The sequence below is a fragment of the Apodemus sylvaticus genome, chromosome 14, assembly GCF_947179515.1.
Source record: "Apodemus sylvaticus chromosome 14, mApoSyl1.1, whole genome shotgun sequence".
NCBI classification, from domain to species: Eukaryota; Metazoa; Chordata; class Mammalia; order Rodentia; family Muridae; genus Apodemus; species Apodemus sylvaticus.
The window spans coordinates 87,652,718-87,674,137 of record NC_067485.1 but is presented as its reverse complement, the minus strand read 5'-3'; the positions used below and the strand labels follow the sequence as shown (position 1 = coordinate 87,674,137).

Genomic DNA, 21,420 nt, shown 5'->3' with positions numbered 1-21,420 from the left:
GAGGGCTTTCAGGTTATACTGTCTGAAGCACAGGCATTTTGAGATTGCATATTTTGTTATTTTACTAACATTAAAATAGCTGAGTACCTTGAAGTGAAAACTTCATCTGTACTATTTACCACTGTATCCCAAGACCCCAGATTAGTAGTACCTGGATCCTAGCAGACATTTACTAAGCACCTGATGGAGTAATTAAAAAGTAATACACAGATAGAAGGGAAATGTCAGATGAGGTAACAACTGTTTTCTGTTCTCCAGCATGCACTATTTCTTTGCTAAGACAACTGTGACAGATTATATTGGTTGTCAACTTGGCATGATCTAGAATTACTTTGAAGAGAAGTCTCTGGGCACATCTGTGAGGGATTTTCTTGATTAGGTTAACTGAGATGGCAAGAAACACCTGAGCATGGGCAATTCCACTCTTTAGGCTTCATTCTAGACTACAAAAAGAGAAAGCTAGCTGAACTCCATCTGTCCCACTACACTTATGACTGTAGGTATAATGTGATCAATGGCCTTGAGCTCCTGACATCATGACATCCCTACAATGATGGACCCTACCCTGGGACCATAAGGCAAAATAAACTCTTCCTTATTTTGCTCTTGTCACAGCAACAAGATAAGTTAATTAATACAATGTCATATAATTCGGTCTCAAAATACATAGAATGTCATATAATTCAGTTTTAAAAGGGGAAATGGTAGCCTGCTCTTCCTAACAATGTGAAGTAGAAGTTAGGGAAAGGCACATACCACTTAAGTCTCTTATATGGACTCTGAAAGGTTGTGCTTATATAAAGCAGAGAGCTAAAGAGTTGTCACTGGTACCTGAGGATGGAAAGGGATGGGGGACATGTTGGCTGAAGGGCATTAGCCTTCATTTAGATGATGAAGGACTCCTGGGAGGCGAGATTGTGCTCTTTTGGCTTGAAATTTGGCAACAGAACTTAAATTTTCTCACCATACACAGAAAAGGTAATTTTATGAGGTGATAGGTGTATCGATTACCTTGAATATAAGTCATTTTACAATGTATAAAACTACCAGTACATCAAAAATATTATGTGTACATTCTGACTTATATACTCTATTTGCCAATTATGGTTCAATCAGATTGGAGTAAAACTATATATATAAAAAGTCAACTTCCTAACATCTCCATTCCTGGTTGCCCTGGGAGGGAACAGAACTCTGAATGTAAGTAACACTTGTTTACCCTAGTTTGTATTTTATATCATCACAAGATGCAAACAAGGGTTACAAAGTAGCCAGACAAGGAAGGAATGTGGAGAGTAAGTAGAAATGGTTAGTCATGTGTTTACCCACATGCTCTGTGGGAAGTGCTCCTGGGTGAGCTGATAGTGTTCTGCTGCTGTTCTGCGACATGTAGGGTGGAGGATGCAGAGATGATCACATACAAGGTTCCTAAGCTGGGAAGCGTAGGCATAGGCAGAACAACTGGAAGGAAAGGTTAGATTTGGGCTGTGTCATTTGCTCATGCCCTCTACCTTCTCAGAGAAATCCTATCAGTGGAGACAATAAGGACATGGTGACACTTGACCTCACCAAAAGGGTGGCACTACTGATGTAAGTGCTGAAAAACTTAGGTTTGGAAGCATGATGAGCTTTTCCCCTCCAGTTATACCTTGCCAACAGCATGAGGGGACCAAATGACAGGGTGTGGATGTCATCACAAGTGACATAAAACGCCACTCTTCTCTCTGATCTGAAATACACATCTAATCACCACTTTGATAATCTTGGGCTTTTGAGTTTCATGGCCATTGTGGTAGGTAGAGCTCTGTTCACTCTGTAGGTTTCAATAATTTCCTGATGAAGGAGTTCTTAGAAATGGAGAAGGCTCATGAGAACACTCTCTAGAGTGAATCTGCAGAGATCAGACTTGCTGTGATTTTGGAATTCTCTGATGACTGTGTCTCCAGTGTCCTTAGGGATATGCCACTCTATAATACTGAGCTTTCCGGTGGTGACTGAATCCAGAAAGCACACCGTTAGCTCCTCCCTGGACACCATGACTTGCCTCATGTGAGCAGCATGAGTTGTGGATGATAGCAGGTGCCAAAGCAAAAACAGGCTCAGAGGACAGATCTCCCAGGAGGCTCTGTGTGACTCACCTCTCCAAGGTGGGAGTCCCCCAGTGGGCCTTTCGTTTCTGGATTGGCAATAATGATCCGGACCCCAGGAAGTATCTGTTTGAGGAAAAAAAGAGGAGACAATTTCTGATTGTGGCTAAAAAGGCAGGCAGGAATCAAACACTCTCCATTGGCAATCTTGCCCCAATGCCAAGTGGCCATTTCCTTTCCAAAGACCATTTGGAGAACATCATGGCATAAAGTTAAGGTGCACCTGTCCTGCTATTTTTCTCCTCTCCGCTATATTTGCATGCTAACTTCCTACAGGACCTATTCCTATGGGTAAACCACTTACATACAGACACTGATATTAAGTCCTTCCTCCCAATATACTTTCAACCTAGCAATAGTTTACTGTATCACATTGCAAAGAACTCAAAGGTCCACTCTAAAATCTCAAGTTTCTGACCTGAGTCAGGTAACATTCAAGAGTCAAGTTGTAGCAAGACACTCTGTGGTAGAAACTCATGTCATCTTGGAGCAGTCAGATGACACCTGAAGGGCGATGCCATGGTGTCTGTTCCTAACAGGCCCTGCAACTGTGTTGGGGTGGTTGTTACCACCTTCCTACCCCAAGAACCACTTCATTACAGGATAGAACTTGTAGTTATGAACATACAGATTCTAAAAGGCTGACAGCAGCATACGACCTAGGCAGATGATTCAATGAGTATGGGTGTTTGCCCTGCAAACATGAGGGCATGAGTTCAAATCCCCAGCACCCACACAAAAAACAATGTATGATTGTGCATGGTTGTGACCCCAGCATTGGGGAAGAGAGACAGGTGGATCCCAACAGCTCTCTGGTTAATCAACCTAGTCAAAAATGTCGTGGATTCTAGATAAATGAAGACCATATCTGAAGGCAATATGCAGAGAGTGAGTGAAAAAGGAAGGAACCCAATATCCTGCTTTGTCTGCTGTGTGTGTACATGTGTATGTGTATGTGTGACTATGGGCATGCATACCACATATACATCCACAAATAAAATAAACTTAAAAATAGAACTATGTCAAATGGAGAATTGTCATTTGTACCAAAAAGTAAAACAGCATGTAAATTTAAATACCCTTTTTAGTTCTGTCTTCACAGAACAACTCTGTAACAATGTGACAGAAACTAAACTCCTAGCTGATCACTGAGAATCATTATCCACACACTTTAGTGTAATATCCTGTTTTTAAGCTAGACCACTAGGATCACAAGAATCAATAGAATAGTTCACAGCCTTTGCTTGCATTGCGTATGAATAGGTGACTAAATAGTAGCCAATGGCATTTAAGTATAAGATAATGTGAAAACCTTCTCAAGTTCTGAAAGTCTTTTCTCCTCTTGAGGGCTAGAACAAGAGACTAATAATTGAACTGGAACAGTCACATTAAAACCTTTGCAACCCCCCCAGAATAGAGCCCATAGGGAGATACACAGCATTCAGGCTTGTAGTGGCTCCAAGCATCATAACTTTGTTATTTAAAAGTGATAATGTTTGAAACACTATTGCTGACTTCCTGTACTCATAGTCAAACCTCCTAAAACATTATCTTCGAGACAGCTTTCCCCCGGGGAACACACAGTCTCTGAGAGCACATTTCTTCAAGAGTTAAGGCCTACTCATCCTTACTCCCCTTTATGCTGGGGTGAGACTTTAACACTTGTAATACTTACTTTTCCAGACTCCATCAGAGGTAAGCTGTGAGGGGATCCCCTTTCTACCAACCGGACTCTGTAAGTAGAAAGACATAACTTAGTGGCCTTTTTGGCCACATGGCTCGGGCTTGGGCTTGGCAGGCTATTAAAGTAAGTTAATTGTTAGTATTATTCTACAGCAAAGGTGGAAATCCTACAGAGGGCTACTGATAGCAGAGGCAATTATGCCCTGGCAAGGACAAATGGCAAGGACACGTCAGTAAAGGATATGGAACCACATTTGCTCCATCTACAAGACAACTAGAACGATGCCTGTGTGCTCAGAGCGGAAGGATGGGCAGGAAGCAGCATCCTTACCCGTGATGTGATGGGGCCCGGGTGTGACCTGTAGGCCTACAGCTGGTATAGTTATGCTTGAGTGTAGACAGCATGCTGAGGAAGACAGTCTCTGGGTTGAGTAGCCACAGATGGCCTGCTAAACTAAGAGTGCCTGAGCTGAGGAACAGTGAAAATCCTCTCCAGAAGGAAAATGGTTTGGGACTAAAGCATAGTTAACAGTAAACTGGTCTGGAGAACTACTGAGAAGAACTTGGCTGACCACGACCTGGCTGGCTCATTGTCCTACCCGGGGCTTCATCGTGCTGTGCAAAGTCAATGAACTATGAACATCATGCATTCACCCAGGGCCTTTATTGCAGTCTGAGTTACAGAGGCTGGTGGCTGTTCCTTTACAACTGATTTATAAGCTTAAATCCTTGATATATGACCAAAGAGAGGTGAGCTAGCTCGAGAGTGGGAAAGAGCTCCACAGTCAGACCTTGGCTCACCAGGTCTCAGCACTGGCACTGCCTGGCTCCACCAGTAGCAGCCTCTTCCCCTTCCATGCACGGTCAGTTCATGGGACCTTTGAAGAGCGTGAGAAATGTGAACCACATCTCTCTCATGAGCCACCGAGAAAGACTTAGAAGCAAGCTCCATGGGAGATGGGGCTCACCTCAGGGATGGGAGTACAAGGTGTTATCAAAGTACCCACGGAGGAGAGTCCACAAGAGCAAATGTCCTTCAGTTTCCTCCATGGAACATAGTTAACTGATTTTCAAGAATACTTCAGAATATAGTTTCAAATGCTTGTTAATTATAAAAACCATATTATATCATGATCTTGTGATCACATTCTAACATAATGTTTAGTGAGTTAAAGACTCCCAAGTCTGAAGAGATCCAAAGCTGAAATAAAGGAGGGGGAAAAAAGCTAATAACAAAGATTTAAAATCTCATCTAATCTCAAGGTACCTGTCAGTTCACTTCAGCCAGAGGAACAATGCAACTCCAGGGAGCAGGTCAAGAATGGTACAAACTACAGAGCAGTGATAGCCCAGGTATAATTGTTAGGACAGTCATCTGTCAGAGGTTAGTATCTAGTAAAAATGAACATGCTGTACCCATGGCCCAGGTCCTATCTAGGAGAGCCACAGGCCACAGAAAGTTGACAAGACTAATGCCTTGTGGTCAAGACAGAAGGCCCCCAACTCTTCCCAGAAAATCCTGGAATGTACTTGGGAAAGAATGCAGGAACACTGGCACATAACCCCCAGAAGCACAGATTCATGTTAGCATGTGTACACACATACACAGAACACACCTGTGTGTATGCAACACACACACAATATTCCCAACACACTAATGAGAACCAATACACACACATACACACACACACACACACACACACACACACACACGTATACATACACATCCTTACACATATATGGAAGTCCTCATTTGTAGCACCTTTTTATAGTCATGGGCATATATACATAGCTCATGAATAACATACTACCCAGATGCTCTTACACTTTCAACACCCTCTAGCATACACGAGCTTGTGTGCCCATGTTCAACATACCTATATCACACCACACACATGCACATGCAGAACTCATGCCACTCACACAATGCACACCAGGGCCCAAGCTAGCAGAGAGTCCTTTGGCAAATAGATGTCTTTGATTTTCCCTTCTTCTACCCCGCTGCTGACTGACATAACCCCACCGAGGGTATGTTGCCTTTTTCTCTGTCCACTGCTCTTGGGAATCTTGGTATTCAGCTATTCACTAGGTTGCAATTAATCTAGAATCCATGCTTTTCTTTCATTTCGTCCTGCTTGCCTTCCTCCAGGATGGTTCTCATGGAGCCCGGGCTAACATCAAACTTGTGATGTACCTGATTTTCTGATCTCCCTACATCGGGGATCATTGGCGTGTGGCACTACCTCCCGTTTATACAGTGCTAGGGATGGAATACAGGGTTTCTTACCTGTTAAGCTAAGCAAATTCTCTAACTGACCTACATCCACAGCCCCAAAATTCATACTGCTCTAGCCATACCCTTTAACTATGACTTCAGGTTACACTCCATGACAGAGGTAAACAAATCTTCAAACTAATACTGGGTTGAGATTTGGCAATCCACTAAAACTGTGTCGTGAAATGTCTGAGAAATGTTTTTCTTTTCTACAGAAAGATGAAACAAGTCAAGTGCTTAAGAAAAGACCAAACTGAAAGAGATCAAGTAATATGAATTCATTTTCAATAAATACACAGTAAATAATACATTTAAAAATTAATAAGAACTCTCAAATAGCCCCTGAACATTTTCTCTTGTATATGTGGGAACTAAATTTATTCCAGAAACTGGAGGAATATGTATGCTCATTATGTAAAGCAGAAATATTCTCCACATCAACCTGGCTACAAACAGATTGCTAAATCCCTAACATTGGGGTTACAAGAATAAAATGGGTATTAACACCAAGCAGGCGTGGTTAGTGAATCTATTTAATTCCTTGCTTCTAAAGGGTGGGCCTACTGAGACCTTGATCGCAACTTCTAGCCTGCACCTATCTGTCCTCTTTTCTTCTTTCTCTCACAGTGCATACACAGCATACTGACAAACGAAGCTTCCTTAGGTTAATTAAGTGATAATTGGGCAGGTATCTTGATGCTCCCAAGTGAATGCCCCATTAAATCAGTTGGTAAAGTAATTAATCCTTATGACAGATCCTCACATAGGTGTAATGAGAAAACCACTACCCTACTTTCACAGGAACTCCAGAAGAATGAGAGGATCAACACTGTCAGAACTCTCCTGTCTCACTGCCTTCCAGCTGCTGGTTTTGCATCTTTTCTGAGGGAAGCACATAGGGTGCTATAGACTGATAGTCTAGGTCTCTGTAGGGAAAACTTACAGCACCCTAGAAATTACCCTCTCTCTCTGTTCAGCAAGGGTCCCGGGAAGTTTCAAGGTACCCTAAGAGCCTCAGAGTTCTTTTCTCCTTGGGCTATTACAGTTACCTGCAAAGACTCATTTTATTGTGCTCATGCTAAGCATAGGGAAATTGAAACCCCAGGGTCATAAGCAGGGAAATCTTGACTCTGACCTGTCTGAACCTGGAACCCTTATGTCACAGGAGCTGCAATGCAAGGTATACTTTATGTTTGTCAATCAGGGTCAAATGTAATGCTGAAGAAGTAAAACCTGGATATTATTTTCTTCTGAGAAGAAGTGGCTTCAGTGTGGAGGATGCAGTATTTGAGTTGTAAATAACATACTTGGCTTCTCAGAAGGTGATGAGGGAAAGCCCACTGGAGAGTGCCTGCTGTAGGAGGATCCAAAGGACGTGGATGGGGCTGTCAGTGTGTCTGGGTATCAGGAAGGTGACGTCCACTGACAAGGGAATGAGGGATGAGAAGGTACTCAGATTCTAGGTACTCAGCAGCCAAGGAAAAGGGACCTAGGCAGACGGAGTGAGCTGTGCAGGACTGATTTCTAGGAAGGCCAAACAAGCAGGGACATTGTAAACACCTAAAGTGGAGGAGGGTCTGAGGAGATACCTCAGTGAATCAACTTGAGTATCTCAAGCACTCACCCATATCCTGCAAACTTAAAGAGAGCGAGTTGCAAAGTCATGGAGTGAAAGAAGTATCTCTCAGCCCCATGATGTGGGGAAGAGCTGCTGCTGCAGAGAAAGAGCAGGTGTCTCTGCCAGACAGACTGGAAAGGCCTGAAGCAGATCTAGGTGAAGGAGGTGGAGGGGTAAGATCCCAGGAGATACTCTGGGGGCTCAGGAATAGTCCTCAGTTTTTCTCTACTATAGAAGAGAACTGAGCAAGTCATTTCAGAGAAACAGCACTGCATCATATCCAAGCTCTGAGATGGTACCTGAGCCAGTCTACCATGCTGATGGGAGGCCTGGTGACTGATCAGATCCAGCCCCTCACTTTAAGGAAGCCCATGCAGGAGGAGCAGTGGCCTAGGAGTCCATCAAGGGCAAGATCGTCCATGGTCATCACAACTGATGACATTATCCAGTCAAGTTTAATGACACACAACCCGGGAGCAATTTCCAGTACACAACTCACTGGCATGTCTCTTTCCAATAATTTTAATGTGCAAAGCAGCCTAGGCTGGGAAGACTATTACTACTGACTTGAAATTAGGACACAAGCATCATTCAGAGGCCTTAGTTAAGATCACAGAATTGATTGATTGCAAAGGACTCATCTTCAACACAGGCCTCCTCTTTCCAGCAGTACATCACTGATGTGACAGGGAATACAGATCGCTCACCACTACACACCACGCAAACCCTTACTTCATAGCAGTTCTCCCATGCCCTGCTCGTGCAGGATGAAGATTTATCACAGTGAAGACAAATGATGGGTAAAAGATCAACAGGTGAAGATAGTTCTTGAGACTGTCTTTTTCTCAGAAGAAAAAGCACAAATCCAATCTTAGGCCTTTCCCCACTGCCCAAATACTCATAACACAGGGAGACATCTAACCAGAGTGCACTGAGAACTCTGCTCTCTCTGGATTTGGAAGGACAGCCGGAGGGCAGAATTGCTGGAGGGTCACTAGCACAGATACTCTTTCAGTAAGGTATACAAACAAGACATTATTTTTCAGTAAGGTTTACAGTTAAGTGGATTTGAATTCAGATGCAGAGCTCCCACTTGGAGACCGTCAAGCATCTAACCCTGGGACAGGGTCACCAAATTTGGACGCCTTGTCAGTCTGTACAGAGAATGGTTCCTGTCTCTGAGGAGTTTCAACTGTATCCTTGGTCAGGCAGGGTACAAACTGCTTCCCTCGTCCTCATCCCCTAACCACACAACTACTCTTTGACTGTTTTCAATGTATTATAGCGTTGATAGGTGAGCAAAATTCTAGAAAACACAGGGTAACCTGACACATAGCAACACATTCATGTAACACCTAACTACCTATGAAATACATAAACCTGTGCTCCATCTGTACACCACACAACAACAATGTAGGGGCATCTCAATGGCCACTGAGCAGAACACAAACCATTCAATGGGGAGAACTGATGTAAAATAACAACATTTTTTTCTTTTCTCTTGGACATCTCAATAGATTCTTCTAGTCGAGGCAAGGTTTTCTCCAGACTTATCTTATATGGCCCCCCTCCCTGCCTTGTCTTCCTGAGACATAATACAAAAACACAAATGGGCACACATTAATAATCTCATTTAAAAATCTGTTTAGTAGCTTTGCAGAAAAGGTGAGTTCACTTCAACTTCAACTGTTTCATAAAAACATCAACATATGGTGCAAATGTATACATCCCTCATGTAGAAATGTTGATGCATGGTGACATGAAAAATGGGACCTGATATGGCCCTGACTTTTAGACACCTCTAGTCACACCATTGATCTTGTACAACCAAGTTTTTACCTGTAAAGTTTTGTCCAGCTTTCCCAGGCATACACTATCTCCACATAATGATAGTTTAAACAAGTAAACATGGCTACTTTCATCTTGGTTAACTTGGACACATACTTGCTGGATCACCAACAATGGAGGAAGGGAGGAAAGAGGAGAGGAGAGAACCCATACCTGTCATGTCTCAGGGCTCTCATGTCAACATAGACAGTGGTGGGGTCAGGTCCCGATGTCCCCTGCAAACAACAACACAGTGTGGTTAACCTGTTTGCATGGAAAGAAACTGTATCTATACTCTCTACTAACTGGTACGCATTTGCTTGATAAAAACATTAAGCTGAACAAACAACCCCAAAGACTTGGTGCTAAATCTATACTTCTCCATGTAGCCTTCTAACATCTGATTTGATCATCTAAATTCCCCAGGGAACACCTAAGGCCCATCACAAAGCTTGACTCCAGCCATGCATGTATAATAAGAATAAAGGGAGGAATACAACATGTTTTTCTAGGAAAAGTTTGGCTGCAAAAGTGGGTTGTCAGGATATGAAGTGTCTCTTGCTCAGAAACTTTCATTACACGCATTCAGAACAGCTATTTTTAGACCGTAAGATATTAAAGCATAAGCGTGACAGGAGCTGACAGATTGAAAGGGAAGATACAAGAGATAATTATTTTGTTCCTTTTAATCCCGCTTGTGCCTCTAGCCTCAGATGGCTATTTTTGTCTGTGACATAAGTCAGGGAGGCTCTATGCGTCTCTAAATCAGCTGAGCAGTAAGTACTCTGAGCTTTAACATAGCAGTCCAGAAATCTTGGCATCATAAAGGCCTTCTAAAAATATACTGGGCTGACTTCTGACCAATGGCCTCTGCTCAGGGAAGGTATGTACTATTGAGATGATAGAACATTTTACATATCATAAGGCAATACAATAAGAAAGTTGAAAAACATGGCAAACACAACAGACTTGTAAGAGGGCTGGGGAAGTTACACCCTTCAGAATTTACTTAACTGTACTACATTTCTTTAAGATCTCACTTTTGTACCAAAGTATGTTTAAAGATAAGAATACCAACAATAACAGCTTTGCTGGGTATGGTGGCTTATGCTTTTAATCCCAGTGCTCAGGAAGCAGGGGCAGTGCAAGCGGGTAGTTTTGAGTTCCAGGCCAGCTATTGTGAGACCCTGTCTAAAACAAAACAAATCACCACCATTTTGTTCCAACACTGTGGGATAGTGATGACTGGGGTCCCACCCCTGTGAGCAGGAAGAGGAACCACAGTCGAACTGTGGATGCTCACAGTGACAGTGGCCTCCAGTGTTCTGGCCATCTTGTAATTATTCAACACAGCTGTGCTTCAGAGCAGCAGATGGAGAAACACCATCTGATGAAATGAGCAATGGGAGACTCATAGCCACACGAGGCCAACTGAAGACCAGCAGGGCAAAGAATGGGTCCTGAGAAGTGGGTGATGGTGGGAAATGGAAGTGGAACAGTGATCACACTCATGGTGACACACCCTCTGGGTGGTACTACTCTCCGTGGTATGTAGGACAGGCCTACAGACCTCCTGTCAATCTCTTCACCACACTTGCAGCTTGTCTCAGTGCTGGAAGCTGGAATGGCAGGAGGTAAGAAGTGGGTGTGTGCTGGTGTGATGAACAGAAAAGTCCCCTACCTGCTCGGCCAGTGTCCACAGCCTGTGGGGCTACAAGCAACAAGAGGGTGGGGGCAAGAAAGAAGGAGAATATACCAAGCGACAGGAGGGACACGGATAGGAGACACACAGAACAATGCAACAATTAAAGAATGGGATGAAGAAAAGGGAAGGATGGGGGTTGGGGAAAATGCAGAAAGCAGGGAACAAAGTAAAAACAAGATGAAAACAATGTCAATGTGGAAACCATTAAAATTAACCACTATACTGTTAAAGATGGGAAAACTGAAAAGATGTCAACATAGCCACAGAGCACAAAAGAGAAATCGAGGATAGTCCATGGCATGTGAATTGTCCCAGGACCTTTATCAGTAAGGTAGAGAATACATCTCAACAGTGGCTTTAGGCTGCTTTGTGCTCTTTCCAATGACACTTAAAAGAATATACCTTATTGCTTCATTTCAAAGTATATATTTCAATGGTTCAATTTAATGACTTTATCAAGTTTTTAAAAGATGTGTGTGCATGTGGGTCTGTGCCTCTGAATGTAGGCACTCAGAGAGCACATAGGTCTTAGATCCCCCTGGAGTTACAGATGGTTGCGAACTGCCCAACATGGGTGCTGGGAACCAAACTCAGGTCTTCTGCGAGAGCTGTCCATGCTCTTAACCTCGAAGCCACCTCTTCAGCTCCTTAAGTAATTTTAAGTTCCTCACAATGGTGAAGAGAAGCCTTTACATCTGCAGTTACAGTATCTCACCCTATCCATAAGATCAGTAAGACAAAAGGATCAATGGTACATTGTTGAGATATGAAGGTATCAAGTACCAGGCTCCTAGACTGTATACTTGCTTCCTCCTCTTTACACACTGAATTTGACAGCAGCCTAGGGTACATAGAAGCCTGTCTCAAAAAAAAAAGTCCAATTTTTTAGGGAGAGTTGGGGTGGGACAGGCAAGTTTCAAAAGACAGTGAAAATCTAGCTAATTCACTGGCCTGTAATCTGCCAGTCTATGCCATGAGCTGCTAAATTGGTAAATGGAAGGAGATTCACAGGGACCAGACAAGGACCATCTTGCCTGGTTTTGAAATGTTTTACTGACACATGGCCCATGTGTCTACACGGTACTTTTCTTTTGAGCTGACCCTTCTGAAAAGATCATAGCAACACGAAGCCTGACTTCCTCACTCTGGCCCCCGAGTGCCTCCCTGCAGAGGGCTGGCGAGCAACATGTGAGCACTCGGGCTGCCAGAGTCTGATGATTGTCATACAGACAGACTTTGGGGTTCATGGACCTGTGGAGCTCTTCCTACTACTTTAGTGAATCCTCATGAAATCAGTGGGTGACTGAATGAGGATGTAACTTCAGGACAAGTACGGTAACCACTCGACTTACATGAGGAACTGGGTGAAGTGCTTAGTCCTGCCATGCCAAGTGGGAATGACAGTACTTACTTCACAGATGAACTGTGTGTTGCTTAAATAAAGTAACCCGTGTAATGTGTTGGAATGAATGCCTACCACAGGGAACATACTGAATAAAACTTAGACATCTATCTCATATTAATGACTTAACTTTTAGCCAGGTTGTGGGTAAAATGCAGTCTGATAACCAGGAATACTTCTTGACTGCACCAAAGAACAAGTCAATCTCCTCTCAGCTTCTCTAGACTCAGCTTCTACTGGACTTGTTCTCCTGACCTATCCTCAGATGGGTCCACAGACCCTGGACAACAAGGAAATAGCCAAGATCTCCAGAGACTGGACAAACACCTGCCATACCCCTTTCTCTAGGCTCCACAGAGTCAAGTCATCCCCAATGTCAGCATGAAGCAGCCAGATATCACAACGATGACGAACCTATTCCTGCTTCGCCGTCACATCTTTTTAATTTTTTCTTTTTTAAACAAATACTGGGGAATGTCTATCTAAGCTCCACCCCACACTTACCTGGCAACAGCCAGGTATGCCCCGCCCCATAGGCCTGGCCCACTATAAAAGGGGCTGTTTGCCCTCTTCTCTCTCTCTCTCTCTCTCTCTCTCTCTCTCTCTCTCTCTCTCTCTCCCTCTCCCTCTCTCTCTCTCTCTCTCTCTCTCTCTCTCTCTCTCTCTCTCTCTCTCTTTCTCTCTCTCTCTCATGCTCTTGGCACTCTCACCTCTCTGCCCCTCTTAGGCTCTCCTCCCCTCCCCCTCTCTCCACGTGGTCATGACTGGCCTCCACTCCTCCATTTCTCTACTCTCTCTGCCTCTCTGTCTCTCTCTGTCTCTCTGCCTCCACTACCCCATTAACTTCCATTCTCTGCCTTGAATAAACTCTATTCTATACCAAAAAAAAAAAAAAAAGAAAAGAAAAGAAGAGAAGAGAAAAGAAAAGAAATGAAAAGAAAAAGAACAAGTCAAATGATGGAGAATACAGGTCCCATGATCTCAGACTGGAGTCTGAAGTATCAAGGACAACATACAGCAGAAGAGAACAGGAGGTTGCAGCCAGTGACTAACTCCCCAGAGCACACTTTATTTTTACTTCTCTCATCTAAGAACATGGCAGAGGAAAACAAGTAGCTTGAAAGCTCAAATTAATTAACCTCTTATTATAGCTATTTGTTTTATGCTGGGAGAGTTGTACTGCACTCTCAGCAGTCTAACTTGTGTTCTCTTAAATGATCAAGGACTCTTAGTTCTATCATTGTGACTACCGTATTTCTCTTTATGGGGTAGTTTCAAGATTTAACATTGACTAGAACTTTTACTATTGATTTAATTTTACGGTTTTTTATAAACAAGCTTCTCACTCAGATCAATAACTTACCTTATCCTATGTAATAAAACCATCAGCATTCATATTTAAGTTCCCCCCCTTTAATGAGAAAACATCTGAAGATGTTTTCTTTATTGAGAGATGGAAGGAGATTGATTATCCTTCTTTTCCTTTAATGAAAAGAAGATGCTACTTTATGTGTTACATAGATAATGCAGAGAGAGTTTCTTTGCTTTGAATAGCTGTCAAAGCGATGAGAAATTGCTTCTAAGACAGGTTGATAATAAACAATGACACTGTTTCATGGTACCACAGAGAATGATGTTAAGCTGGGCACAGTGGTACATGCATTTAATCCCAGTATTTGGAAGGCAGAGATAAGCAGGTATCTGAGAGTTCGAGGCCAGCCTGGTCTACATAATGAATTCCAGGAGCCAGAGCTACATGGTGAGAACCTGTCTCAAAAACAAAGTAACCCAAACAAGCAAAAGAATCTGACACCTAAGTTATTAAACACTAAAGTAGTAATTCGATATTTCCAATATCTACTTTCGTCATAAATTCAACAAATGAAAATTGTGTCATTTTAACAGTTCAAGATTCTGAGAAATGCCATTCCTAAAGGTGACAAATAGCTTATTCTTAGAGGTTTTATTTATTTATTTATTTTGGTTTTTATTTCATGGCTCTGTCAATTGGCAAAGTCTACTTAACCTTTCTATGCCTTTCTCTCATCATAAAAACAATGACTAAACTTTATCCTTCTGTGTATGGGAGGATCTAACTAGAAGCTAAGAGGATCTAATTAAAGGGTTTGATATATTTATTAAAAATACTCCTCAGTCTGTCTCTGTGTTTTCTTATAGAGCAAAGTTTGGATGTCCATTTTCTCTTGTAAGTACAATTCACTTGATACAGATTTACACTGTGAGTTTATTTTGGAGGAAATTCAGATGTGCTATATGCTTTTGATATGGGAAACTAAACTCTGACCAAGAAAGTATTCACTTAATCGCAATAACTTTTGTTGAAATGCATCTAATGATGGTTAGATGATTCCAGGTTCAGCATTTTTTTGTTCATACTCAGAAGAGACAGCATCGGCAGATGTAGCAGTGTGTTGGCCCCTAGAGAGTCATCAGTGAAGCTATTCCCTAGCACAGCCGCTTACAGAAGACAGAGAGGATGTGTAGAGCAAGAAGAGGAAGAGGAGGGAAGGTCCTTGCACCATGAACTCTGAAAGGTCTTGGACGGGACCAGGACTAGGATCCAGCCTCTGCCACACTGCAGATGAAAGTTTCAGCATGCACAGGCATGATGACTCCATAAAGAGGAGGTGGTTCACCATGAGCCTGAGCAAGGGTGGAGAGCCGTGCGAGGCTGGGCAGTGAGAACAGCCGGGGGCCACGGGTGAAGACGTTTGCGAAATAAAAACAAGTCCTGAGTTATTCCTGCTAAATTTTAATTTTTAGAACTGCATTCATTTACTTATGACTGGTGGGGGAGGAGAATGCTGTACCTTGCTACGTGTGTGCAGGTCTGAGGACAACCCGTGGAGCACTCTCCTTCCACCATGAGGTTTCTAGGTAGCTCTGGCCAGCATCCTTGAGAGGAAGCACCTGTATCCACTGAGCAGTTTCTCTGGCTCCTTTAAACTGTAAAAGGGTGTGCTATCTGATATATTGGTGTATGTATATGTGTGGATACAACTATAGATGTGGCCGTGTAGAGCAAGTATTGTTCCTCAGATACCTCACTGGCTTCGAATTCGCCAAGCACACTAGGGTGGCTGGTGCTTGAGTTCCTAAGATTCTTCTCTTAGGTGCTGGGATTTTAAGTGTGTATACCAGACCTGGACTCCTTAATCATGTGGGTTTAGGATTTGAACTCAGGTCCTTTCAAAACAAGCAGTTTAAAACTAAGTTATCACCCCCGTCTTCTCAGATACATTTTAAATAGCATCTACCTATGTCTGTTCAGCACTAGAAAAATTACATGATTTCATCTTTTGAGTATTCAAGGTACTGTTGAGGCCTTTCGGTCTGTAATTTAAAACTCCAAATCTATAAAGGTGCATAAAAGCCTAAAGGGCCAGAAAATTCCTCTAAAAGTGACACCACTAATTTCACAAAACACTATCCCTAAGGAATAGACATTTAGGGCCTAGACACACACAGATGAGGCTCCCTTTCCAATCTGCTTAAGGAGTGTCTCAGAGAGATTAAATTTTCTCATCCTAACTAGCTGATTATCCAGAATCTCAGTGCTGAAGGGATATAAGGATGGTGATCAGATATGGAGAAAACCACTAGTAAGAAATAGCCAATCAATCGACAGCTAACATTCCCTCTGATATGCCAATGTTTGTGCACACCGGTGATGCTGGTCCTCCTCAGAGAAGCCTCGCCTTCTTCACCTTAACCATTTAGACAGAAGGTGTGAAAACCTTAGGAATATCTTAGCTTTTTATGTTTCTGTTTGCACACTGATCTTCCTCACACCTTATTTTACACTGTGTCATGTTCTAGAGAAAACTCCACAGGGTGCACCAAGGTTTTCTGCCTTCCACACTGTTCATGGCCCTATTTGCTCAGCAGCTCTGTCACATAGTTTCATAGCGTAACAGAACACGATGTCTCCAGTGACCAGCCTTCCCCAAGCTTTGTTGCCTCCTCCACTGCTATCGCCTTTCCACGGGCCATCACGCCAGTGAATGTGGTGTGTGCTGCAAACTAGCACCTGCCCAGACACTTCTTTGATCGCTCACCCTAAAGGACCTGTCTGTGCCCGAGGCACTCTTCACTCTCAAGTGATACTCACGTTTTCAGGGGAAAGGGCACGTAGAGCTATGTGTTGACTGTTTTTCACACTGACAATTAGAAATGTATAGAGGGTAAGAACTTTGTCACGGCTAGTTCCTCACAGGGTAGAGGTAGGAGAGGGTATAGATGGGTACAGAAGCTTTAATGTGTGCGAGCTATGAGTTGCCTCCCCACAGCCTGCTGAGCAGTGATGCCAGAAATGGAGCATTTGTTGATACTTTTCAAAAAAAAAAACTTTTTTAAAATTAGAAATTTTTTTTGAAAATATAATTACATTTCAAGCTTGTCTCAACACAATACTGGCCAAGGATGGCCTTGATCACCATCCCATGCCTACTCTTCTCAAGAGCTGGGGTTGCAGGGTGGCCACCATGTTGATTTATGTTGTAAGGTCTAAAGCCCAGGGATTTGTGCCTGCTGTGCCTGCCACTCTATCCAGGTGCTACCTCCCCAGTTCCACAAAGTTAATCCTGTAGCACATCTGGCTCAAATGACCTTTGCCAAAAGGTTACAAACCCCTAAATAGGACCATTACTCCTATTGCTAACAGTAAATACAATTTAATAACCATACTGATAAGAGTAAAATAAATAAAAGAATATATTATTTCTTCCCATTATGAAGATAACATTTAATTTACTCAATATTGTTAGAACATATTTATCAGATAACCACTAGGTTCCAGGTATATAGGAGATAGGGATTCCCTCCTATTTGTTGGATCTTACATTGCCTCATTGCAAACAATTGTTTCAAGTAAATAGATGGAAACCAATAACTCGTAAGAACACGTTCTTAACATGTCTGGGGAAACATGAACAAATATCTATTCATCCCGAAGAGGACATCAACAAATGTTCAATGAACTGATGCCAATTTTAGCTTACTTTATCTGGCATACTTAAAGGAATGCAGGTGAGGAGTCACTTATAGAATGGATGCCTTGGTCAGCAGCCTCACCAGAAAGCCACCGCAGCATGGGTGATAACTTAGGAATGTAACAGTCCCAGGAACTCCTATACAACTTGCAGGCAGCTCTGCTGAAGAGTCTCCCCTCTTTAGCAATTCCTTATTGCTTATCAAAGCAGTCCTGTGGGGGCTCATTTGTCAGACATCTCAGGGCAAAGATGCTACTTTCATTCTTTGTAAGCCATCTTAAAATATTGTTCATTTAGGGAGACAGGTATGAATGAAAGGCTCATAAGTTAATACGCTTGTATACTGCACACCCTTCTCTGCAAATTTTCGATTTTGTATAATAACAAACTACAGAACTTTGCCTTCTTTTGTAGTAATATTAATTAATTAATGCTAATAAGGAACCCTTTCCTGCTTCCCTTCTCCCATTTTGTGAACATCACTGTGACCAGAGCCTGACTCCAAGCACATGATCGCTTCTCCTTCCCGTGGCTGCTCTGTTCATCTACTGTGCCATTCCAGGCAGGAGGTGGGGGTATTTTATTGTGCGATCACTGCATCACTGGGAGAGGTGGATTTTTGTGCCTCAAGCAGGGCAACCATTTATGATAACCAATACATGGCAATAGAAAAAATTGATTTTGTTTCTAAATAAAATTAGATTTTATTCTCTACTTGGAAAACATTAGCTAACTAGTTACAAAATATGGCCTAAGTACTTCTTGAGACTAGCTTCATTACTGTATATCTGAATAAAATGAGTTCCGTGACCTTTTCACAATGCACACAATATACTTTTATCACAGACACCCCTTTCACTTCCTCTTGACCCCATCCTCCTTCCCGCTAACTCTTCCCTCCAATTATACCCCATTGTGTTTTTGTGTCCTCTTCTTTGTAGAAAAAAAACCAAATTTAGATTCTATACATGAGAAGAAATACTTAATAATTATCTTTAATTTGAAACTGCCTTGCTTAATTTAACATGATAATCTTGTTTCATGCATTTCCCAGTAAATGATGTAATAGCATTTGTCTTTATGGCTAAAGCACATTCCATTGTATATATACACATACACCCCTAAGCACACTCCATTATATATATACACGCACACACCCCTTCACATTAGCACATTGTATATACACACACACACCCTTCACATTAGCACATTGTATATATTTGCACACATGCACCCCTTCACATTAGCACATTGTATATATGCACACACACCCCTTCATATTAGCACATTGTGTGTATATACACACACACACACCCTTCATATTAGCACATTGTATATATGCGCACACACCCCCTTCACATTAGCACATTGTATATATACGCATATACCACCTTCACATTAGCACATTGCATATATACGTACACACCCCCTTCACATTAGCACATTGTATATATATGCACACACCCCCTTTACTTTAGCACATTTTGGTATGTGCTAAGAAAAAATTTGAAAACTTGACCATTAAAAAAAAAGACAAGATATATTCGGTTCATCTAAGTAAAAAGACTTTTCAACAATAGGAGTCCATTGTTAAAAAACTATGCAGTCAATTTTAAAGGAAAGAAGACAAAAACTGGGAACACGTACATAAGAATGTTTAACAAGCTGTTGGTAGCTACTTTCTGCTTTGATATTCTCAAAGCTGCTCTCTCTCTGCCTCTCTGTCTCTCTGTCTCTTTGTCTCTCTGTCTCTGTGTGTGTGTGTGTGTGTGTGTGTATGTGCACGTGCGCGCACACACGTGAGCATTTACCCTTTTACACAGTGGCTGGGTCTAAGCGCCGAACACGGACAATCGAGACGCCAATGGAGCCTTCTGAGGTTTACCCCGCAGCAGACTGCAGCAGCTATCCCTGCAAGTATCCATGGCAGGGACAGTGCACGTCGGGCCTGGAAGCCATTTGCTTTCCTGCACCTGCCAGGCCAGCTTTGGCTGTGAGCTAGCTAAGGAAGTCCTCCTCATATCTCACCCAGGACAGTGAGTGCTGGGCACAGACTTGAAGTGCTCATGTACTATTTTTGGCAATCTTCATCTTGTCACTTCACCCTTCCCACCAGTATTCCCTCTGCTCTCTCACTGTAAAGCTCCCTTCAGAGAGCTGCCTCCCTTCTAGCTATTTCATGGAAATGTGGTCTTGTTGTTTCTGTGTTGAAGACCTGACCAACACAGTAAAAATCTCCCTCGAGAAATTACCATCTCCCTATATATGATTCTAGACCTGTGGGTCAATGATTCTCAACCTATGGATCATGACCCTTGAGGTGTTAAATGGCATATTCTCAGGTATGCATATCAGATATCCTACATATCAGATATTTATACTATGATTCATAACAGTAGCAAAATTACAGTTAGGAACTAGCCACAAAATAATTTTATGGTTGGGGACATCACAGCATGAGAAACTGTATATAAGGGCCACAACATTAGAAAGGTTGAGAACTAGTGAAATAAGTGGTTTTCTTTTATCTAATTTTAAAATAAGTCTGACAGCCCAGTTTGGCCAAGAGCTATTCTTGTGCCAAAGTTAAAACATTCCAGGACACAGTAAGTGATGTGAATAATGGCTAGAAAGGAAGTCTCCAAGCAAAAGCAGAAAAGGAAACTGTGTAGCAGTCACACCTGTGTGATGACAGATCTGTCTAATGTAAGTAAGCACCTGCCAAGGGAAATCCCCTGAGCAGGTCTACACTGCACACATGGCATTGACACGCGGTCTTCTGACTCAGCACTCCATGGTTTCAATGAAACTTACCTGTAAGCAAATTGCCAGGTTCACTCTGCAGCCAAACGAAGTGCTAACGGCCCGGGGGTGGAGGCCCAAGTCCTTAAAGAGCTTTGAGAAAGACTGTGTAAGGGCGATTCGGGGGCGCTCTTCTGCCACAACCACACAGGTTCTTACCCGGGACAAGTCCAGGCCTCGTGCCTGGAAACAAGGACAGGGACACTAGCTAAGCCTTCAGCATATGCAGCTGTGTGAAACCTTATTCAACCTTCCACTCAAGAGTCCCATAGGGTCACTCTTCACTTCTAGTGCCAGCTGTACCCAAAGTGTTTCTGTAAGCTATTGGAGGAGGTTAGTGTAACAAAACCAAAACAGACCCTAGCCAAGCCAATCAATCAGCTGAACAAACACAGGACAAAACCATATACACATTCAAACTGGTAAAGATGCCATTGCAAACATGTTTGAAGCAATAGCGAGAATGATAAGGAAGGTTGAGGAAGGCACACTCCCTGGGGAGAGCAAGCATTAGTGTGCATTTTGTAGGGGTAGGACCTGCCAAGAATGGACACATGATGGGGCTAGAGAGCTGGCTCAGAGCTTAAGTGTGTGCTGGTCTCCAGAAGACTCGGTTCAGATCCATCACCCACAGCTCACGGCTCACAGCTGCTATAATTCCAGCTCCAAGGAACCAACACTCTTTTCTAGCCTCCATGTGTGTCCGCAAACACGATGTGTTCAAGTGCACATGTGCACGCGCACACACACCTTTAAAAAAAGAATGCACATATGGGAAATGGGAAATATGTTTAAGCAAAAAGGCAGAACTAAAATGTTAAGACAACTTTCTAATGACAATTCTTTGTTTATACCTGATGAGACTTGAAAAGTCATAGACCAGCTTTCATTATCAAGTACATCCATAATTATTTCTGAGGTTCTGCCACAAAGATAGCTGAACTATATA

General features: G+C 42.6%; 1 protein-coding gene across 2 annotated transcripts in view; it reads right to left on the bottom strand.

Moving 5' to 3' along the window:
- The window catches only part of Dip2c (disco interacting protein 2 homolog C), a 409,010-nt gene that overhangs the window by 7,945 nt on the left and 379,645 nt on the right, over positions 1 to 21,420 (bottom strand). For both annotated transcript variants that reach the window (XM_052157069.1, XM_052157070.1), the window contains 4 exons: positions 20,484 to 20,654; positions 9,725 to 9,786; positions 3,823 to 3,880; positions 2,139 to 2,213 (listed from right to left, as the gene is read on the bottom strand). In XM_052157069.1, coding sequence (XP_052013029.1) covers positions 2,139 to 2,213; positions 3,823 to 3,880; positions 9,725 to 9,786; positions 20,484 to 20,654 — 366 coding nt within the window. The remainder of the gene's footprint in view (positions 1 to 2,138; positions 2,214 to 3,822; positions 3,881 to 9,724; positions 9,787 to 20,483; positions 20,655 to 21,420) is intronic.